This window comes from Penaeus japonicus, unplaced genomic scaffold, assembly GCF_977035675.1.
Source record: "Penaeus japonicus unplaced genomic scaffold, GWHDUDI00000001_assembly GWHDUDI00000033, whole genome shotgun sequence".
In the NCBI taxonomy this organism is placed as follows: Eukaryota; Metazoa; Arthropoda; class Malacostraca; order Decapoda; family Penaeidae; genus Penaeus; species Penaeus japonicus.
This window is the reverse complement of record NW_028234435.1, coordinates 20,550,847-20,558,346: the sequence shown is the minus strand read 5'-3', so window position 1 is coordinate 20,558,346 and position 7,500 is coordinate 20,550,847. Positions and strand designations below refer to the sequence as shown.

The window sequence follows — 7,500 nt, the reverse complement described above, 5'->3', positions numbered from 1 at the left end:
TAGTAATGTGATTTTGTTTGCCCATTTAAAGGGTAAATCTAGCGATATGTGCTTATGATTACAAAGAACAATATCACAAAATGCATTGAATAATTCAATCATAACCAGATTGCAATCCAAAGTATCTATTCCTAACACCACGTGAACACCCTAACCACAAAGCAAATCCATATGAGGTAGAACTCGTTTGCATCCCATACAAGGTAACCGCCCTAACCATTTAAAGGTCATTTTATTACTTCAACCCTTAGAGGAGAGGAGGACAATCCATAGCTTATGACGCAACACCGCTCTTAGTTAAGAACATCTGATGACTCATTCACTCATTCTTGTTTTCCATTTTGACTCGTTCCTGTATTCTGATTCATAGAATTTCCTGACTTCTAATATCGTCAGCCTTAGGAATGTAAACGCATGTTTCAGCGGATCCGATAGCTTTGTGATGCAATTAATGAAGAGAAGCTTAGATTGTATAATACCTGGCTGAACTGTTCTGAAATAATAAATAGCATAGAATTCCTTGGACAGCTCAAAGTGACGGAGCTGTCAATCTGCTAAGTCACTGTTTAATGTTTTGTTTTTGGCCATTGTTTTATTTGTTGTTGGTGTGAATGATTGTTCTTTGTCTGATACTGTGGCTTATATTGATATTCGCTATATCTGATTTTTTGCAATTGATACCATTGTTCTTGTTATTATTTCCTTGTTTTGATAAGTGCATTGTTTCTTATTAATATTAATTCTCTCTTAATATCGATAGAGAAAGAAACAAATGTTATACAAACTATGGCTCATATTTTCTCGTGCAAGTTCATTTTGTTAAGCATTTGGTTATGATCATGATCAAAATAACATCTCTGAACTCGACATTAAGATCAGAAGCATCACTTTCGTTTATAAAAGGACTATCTCTGTCTAGTGGGAATCGTGGATCAATATTTTCCACCGCGTAGCTTTAAAATTCCTGTCGTTTCGATGTCGCACACCTTTAAATATAAGACAGATTTCCCTCCCTTTTTGCCATTCATGATAATATTTAAGAGGACACTGCACGCACAAACACACTCACACGTATATGCAGACGTATACGCGCGCGCGCACCCACCCACACACACACACACACACACACACACACACACACACACACACACACACACACACACACACACACACACACACACACACAAATACATCTATACACACGAGTTATTTATTAATAGTAATTATAATAATTGATTTTGTTTTTCTTTGTAAGTTTCGTAGAACCAATACCCTAGAAATCGCCTTGTATAGAAAAGTATCGATAAGTCCACGTTGTTTGCCATCTTATGTCTGAATCCCTCTCTCTCTCTCTCTCTCTCTCGCAGCAGACAAAGGTATGCCATTGAGTGGTTATGGGGGCAGCACGGGAGCGTGTCTGCCCCCGAGGGCTGAGGCGGGCGTGTGTGCGGGCGCCGAGGAAAAAGTGTCCGCCGCCCCACACTTCGACCGTTGGGCGAGGTTGGGCGTGACCTGGCCCAGTTGACTCGCACGGGCGCATCTGTGGACCAAATCCGGGGTTGGCACCAGCCCGGGTGCCCCCCTCCACCCCCTCAGCCAGGGGGTCCTGGACGCTGGGCTTAGTGCGGCGGGATCCTGCAGTGATGTCAGGTAGGAGCTCCATTTAGGTTAAAAGTGTATGTTAAAATAGGTTAAGAATAGGATCAGTCATATCTAAGCTCTGATTTAGCTTTCCTTTCATTTTATTTACTCTTCCTCTTAGAATATTGTTGGATTTGGTATTGTTATTATCATCATTGTTACAATGTCAAATCTATCATGGTAGAATATTATATGATTACACCATCCTCAAGATTCCATAGCCGTTACCGCAGCACTCACAGAATGTATCATTCTGCAGCGAATGTGACGGACGGGAAGCGTCCCGGCTGCCTCATGATACCACAGAGGCCTCTCTGTGGGCGTGGTCGTCCTCCTCCTCGGGGTACCAGAGTGGCGTAGGCACTTCCGAAGTCAGTGCTGGTGACCCGCCTGCATCGGACGACTCCTTGACTGCTGACGAGATTGGTGACGACCACAATGACGACGACAGCGACTGGGGTGAAGACGAGTGGCCGCTGGACCGCGCCCTCCCCCTCCCGGAATGGGGTTGCGAGAGGCCGGAACTCAACTTCGACAATCTGGAGAACTACGAAAGGTTCCTGGGACAAGTGAGCCTCCATCTCCGCCACGTCCTTTCTGCACACAGCTACGATACTGTATCCAACTTTATCCTGTGAGTTTCTCAAAAAATTCTCGTTTAGAGTTTTTCGTCGTTTGTTAAAATATATCTGTAGTAATGGAAAACTGCATAACCTCGTAATCATTTAATGTTTATTTTTATATTTATACTTATACTTGTAGCCATTCTACTCGAACTGAAAGTTGTTGTTTTTCTCCACAGGTTCAGCAAAGAATACGTCCTATCACAGGAGGAATATCCTGACCTTGAAGAATTCTACAGGGACTATGACCCTCCAATAATACCAGGGCGCTACACATGTGTGGGTCTGGCTTGCGATCTCACGACTAGACTCTCTGCTCTTGAGATCCATTATCCTGGTCTCAAGGATGCTGTCTATCAGGTAAAGAGAGAAACTACCATCTTAGGATGACGTTAGAGAGATAGGCACATGTACTAGTAGAATATTGTTTTGTGAATAATTTTATAACATTTTCGAGTGAAATATGTATACGAGGGCTTGAGGGGAAAGAGAGCATATAGCTCTACTTTTCTCATAAACTTTTCGTAATATTTAGATTAATCAAGTATGATTTGATCTAATGAACTAAAATCCCTTTCCTGCGCATTACCTTAATGTTGTTCTCATCCTTACAGGTATCGTGTGAGGAAGAGGTAGACAATGCGGAGTGGTACTGCTCCACCGAAGTCCCGCCCGTCAACACCTGCGAGAAGGAGCACGTGTTAGTCTGCGTCCGCATTCGCGTGTCAGGCCGGGCGGGCGTACTCTTGCTAGATCCTGGCTATCACATCGGTGTCCCAATCACAGTAATGGAGGATGGCCAGGCGCCGCAGACGGGAACCATTCTGGCAAACACTGCACGGCCGGAGGTAGTGAGGAGGTACCGCTACAGTTATTGGCCCGACAATCCCGCCTTCGTGTCGTGGGAGGTGACGGAGGAGCGGGAGGGGAAGGCGCCCCATCACCACATCAGCTTGATACACATTGCGCGACCCTTCCTCTCCGGCGTTGATGTCGCGGAGCGCCGCAACCTCGCCTACCCCTTTAAGACACTCGTTGGACGTGACCAGAGTGGTCGCCTCACTTGCGGCCTCTACTTTCCTCTGCGGGAATGTTCTCGAACATCTGTGACTTTCTTCTATCACGTCTTCGGAGACCTGCAGCAGCTGAAGGTCCCTCTCACGCATTTCCTTGAAGGGGACATCCTGAGCGTCTCAACCGGAGCTCTGGAGGAAAAGGTGAAGGCGGCCATCTCGGGTGTGGCCAGAGGAACAGGCAGATCGGCGACGGACATTCGTTCGTCTCTGATTGCTGTGGCCAACTTGTTGAACAAGAGCAGGCTCGTCAAGCAGTTGGAGGATCTGAACGAGGCCATTAACGACATCAGCAAGGATAATTAGCGGCCTGCTTATGGGATGAGGGTTTGATCTACATATACTTTGCCTCCAACAAGATGGAAACATTCAGAAGATTTGACATAGGCAAAATTCAGACAACTGTTTAATCTGTTAGCATTTTATTGTTGAATATGACTTTGCCCGGCAGTTGCCACAATACAGAATACAGTAATTCTAGTTACTTCACTTATGCTGAAACAACTATTTTATGCGCATTCTTCATATTTACTATAATGTCAGAAATAGTATACTCAAATCTATATCATGATTGCTCTGTAATTCTCTCTTTAATTAGTTGCTATAAAAATGCATATTATTTTTCAGTAGTCTCAGTTGTATTTAGAAAGTAGAAAAATAACAGTTATGCAAGTATATCCATATACACTTGTTTCAGTGACAACAATCTGAATATTACAGTTATAACAATGGTGATTTAGTCAAACCTCGGGTTGTAAAATGTATTACAGTGATTGGAATGGCACCAGAAAAAAGGGACAAGCACTTGAATAAAATAAAACAAAACATTTTTTTTCCTTTTATTCTTCTTTAACCTTTCGTTTTGCATGGGATTGAAAAGTGTGATATATACTTTTAAGATAAACGATAGGTAAATGAACTTTTAAAAAGTACATTGTTAACAAGTTAGTCTTCTTGAACGAAATTTTAGATCATATTTTCCCGACCTCATTCCTCACTACATAGAGTCTCACCAGAGACTTCGACTTCAGAGAAAAATTATCTCTCAGTTCCATCTCGCATACACGTACACATATCCGCATTGTAGATTTATATATACTACACAAAAAATATGTGTATATGTATATATATATATATATATATATATATATATATATATATATATATGTGTATATGTATATATATATATATATATATATATATATATATATATATATATATATATATAAATACATATCTCATGTCACTACACATACCTCACTCTATTGCTTCACAGCCTCAAAATATGCAATCTTCTCACCCTTTCACTGTGCGTCTTAAGCTAGCCATACACCTGCAGATTTGATCGCTCAGTTTCAGCAGATTTGATCGCTACGGACCAAATCTCCTAAATATCTGCCTGTGTATGGGGCGATAAAGATAAAACCTCGCACATCAAATCGCTCATTTTGATCTTCCATCATGTTGGAAGTTTTTACCCCCGTACATATTTTATCGCTGAGTCTATGGATAAATGCGAGAGTTCTTTCCTTCCACAGGTTGAATAGTTCAGTGTGTGGCTGACATAAGTGTGGGTGAATGCAGGTGCGCTTGCGATTATGTGTTTGAGAGAGAGAGAGAGAGAGAGAGAGAGTGTGTGTATTTGTGTGTTTGTGTATTTATGTGTGTTTGTGTCTAATCGTTTATGCGCGTGTTTGAATGTGAGTGAGTGCGAATGCGAAGGTGAGTGCGAGTATATGTACGTGTGTGAGAGAAAGAGTGAAAGAAAAACTATGTATGTGAGATGTGTGGTTGTGTTTATGGGTGTTGTATTTATATGTGTGTGAGGCACTGATATTGAATATCATGTGATCTACTGCTGAACACACACTGGAGGTGGAGTTGGATATCTGAGCGATTTAGTCTGCGCAGTTAGTGGCGAGTAGAGCGGCAGATTTCATCTCTCGCATTCCATATCTGTTGGTCATGAGCGATCAAATCTGCAGGTGTATGGCTAGCTTTAATCTGCACTCCTCACCTACAACATCCAGCAACTTCACCACAGAAATCACTTCCTTACATAATCACAACGTACAGTATACTCATGCATATCACAATCATCTCAATATCGATCTCGGCATTCTCAATGTACCGCATATTCAATCAAGTGAGAAAACTTGTAAGAGACGGTACAAATATGGTATAGAAGGTGACGTACTTGAAGACGTTGGGACAATTAGCCACCGTCATTGTGTTAGCTTACCTAGCAATAACATCTTTCTTAGATCTGTAACGAAATGAGATCACATTGCAAGTTATTCCTGTTTTACAATACTTGGTGATATATCAAATAAACAGTAACTATGACTATATAATGTGTAATGCGTTGAACACACACGCGCGCGCGCGCGCGCACACACACACACACACACACACACACACACACACCTAAACACACACACGTATAGTCGTACACACGTGTAAGCACACACACAACATACGTACACACAGGCAACTACATAGAACTCACATAGAGTGTGAGCATGTTTGGTGTATAGTGTATATCCCTGTCGTCATATTTCAAACTCAGCGAGTAGATTATTGAAATGAACGTAACACTTGTCTATTGATTAATTAATGAGTAATGGAAAACGGATCCTGTTAGTCAGTCATTTATCTCTTCATATTTTGGCTAAAATATTTTTTTGCGTATATTCAAACATTCTTTTAGAGTAACATAGTACGGATGAAAATGCTGAAATAAAATTTAGTTTTAACAATTGTTATAAAAAAATAACCATTCAAGTAGAACAAGGATCTCAATATTATCCTGAAAAATACTTAAAACACAAAAGGACAATAATGTTTTCCAATGTACTTTCAAAGCATGATAATAATGATAATCAATATGGAAATACATCATATTTCACCATATGTTCAGTGGGATTCCATTTAAAGGGAAAACGGGTCAATGTGGGAACTGGCCTGAAGACACACGAGCCCCAGCGTCGCAGTGCATTGTGGGAGAATCACAACACAAACACGATAGTCTTTTCTTTCCATCCCAAAACATCACAACGTTGATGGTCGAGTGTTAGATATATTTTTTCTCCTAGGTGGATCTCAACAGCACATTTCAAGATGGGGCGGCGCAGCATAAATACCACCAAGAGTGGGAAATACATGAATCCCACAGATCAAGCCCGTAAGTAATAGATAGTAATGGTATGACGTGTGGTGCTTGAGTTCCCTATCTGACTTGTAATGCAATTCAATAAATTGATAGTCTCTTGTATGTGCTTGAAAATATTTTGTATGTTCCTTATGTTATTAAGTAAATACACAAGACAGAATTGGTACATCTTATGAGTATGAGGACAGTCTTAGAATAAAAGCTTTAATGATATAACAAATACACATTTTATAATTGTATTATTAAAGTTTATTTATACCAATAGCATTATCTAATCACTCGCAATCTATGAAGTGTGTATGTCTCTTAGGCATTTTGAAACTGATGTGTAATTCAGAAAGTATGTTTCAAGTCAGATATGGATAGTTGAATTAATTTAACACTCTCTCTTCATCCTTCTGTCTGTTCTCGGTAACTATCCAGAATAGGACTCTATCTACCAATGCTGTCACTTCCATCCTTTGCGCTTTGACAAAAACTAACAAACCTCCAACATACAATGTGAAAGATAAAGCTTGAGCTGAATCCTTAGGTTACGATAGACTGCAAGGGGGTGTACCCATACTGTTCTGTATCTTTTAAGTGCGAGGAACTTTACTTATAGATATATGCCCAAAAACTTCCTCTTTTAAAATTACCAAGATCTTAGATAGTGCTATCTTGCTCTACAGAAACTTTAATATACATGTGCTGAAACCTACTAATACATGAACCCAAGGTTTTCAGCATGACTGTCTCCTAGCAGCATTTTGGGTATAATTTTTCAAAATTCTTTAAAGGCAGTTTTAGTCTTTGGCTTGTCAAGGGCTTGAATTCACACACTAGAAAGTCTATATTTCATTGCCATATACCAAATATAGACTGTGCAGTGGAGCATCACAGTTGAAGAATGCATTGCAAATACTCCTCATGTTTCAAATGAATATTATAGTTACCCCTCAAATGCAAAGAAAAATGGGAATATGCTACCATAAATATAAAACTTTCAAAT

The 7,500-nt window shown here is 40.3% G+C and overlaps 2 protein-coding genes across 2 annotated transcripts in view; both read left to right on the top strand.

Moving 5' to 3' along the window:
- The window catches only part of LOC122246276 (uncharacterized), a 4,865-nt gene extending 701 nt beyond the window's left edge, over positions 1-4,164 (top strand). Inside the window, exons 2-5 of the mRNA XM_086530485.1 lie at positions 1,368-1,650; positions 1,901-2,275; positions 2,444-2,624; positions 2,879-4,164. Of these exons, the coding sequence (XP_086386611.1) occupies positions 3,053-3,643 (591 nt within the window). The 5' untranslated portion in view covers positions 1,368-1,650; positions 1,901-2,275; positions 2,444-2,624; positions 2,879-3,052 and the 3' untranslated portion in view covers positions 3,644-4,164. The remainder of the gene's footprint in view (positions 1-1,367; positions 1,651-1,900; positions 2,276-2,443; positions 2,625-2,878) is intronic.
- A 2,167-nt stretch (positions 4,165-6,331) lies between these two features.
- Positions 6,332-7,500, top strand: part of LOC122246265 (uncharacterized) — a 7,350-nt gene continuing 6,181 nt past the window's right edge. The window contains exon 1 of the mRNA XM_043004729.2: positions 6,332-6,521. Coding sequence (XP_042860663.1) covers positions 6,458-6,521 — 64 coding nt within the window. The 5' untranslated portion in view covers positions 6,332-6,457. The remainder of the gene's footprint in view (positions 6,522-7,500) is intronic.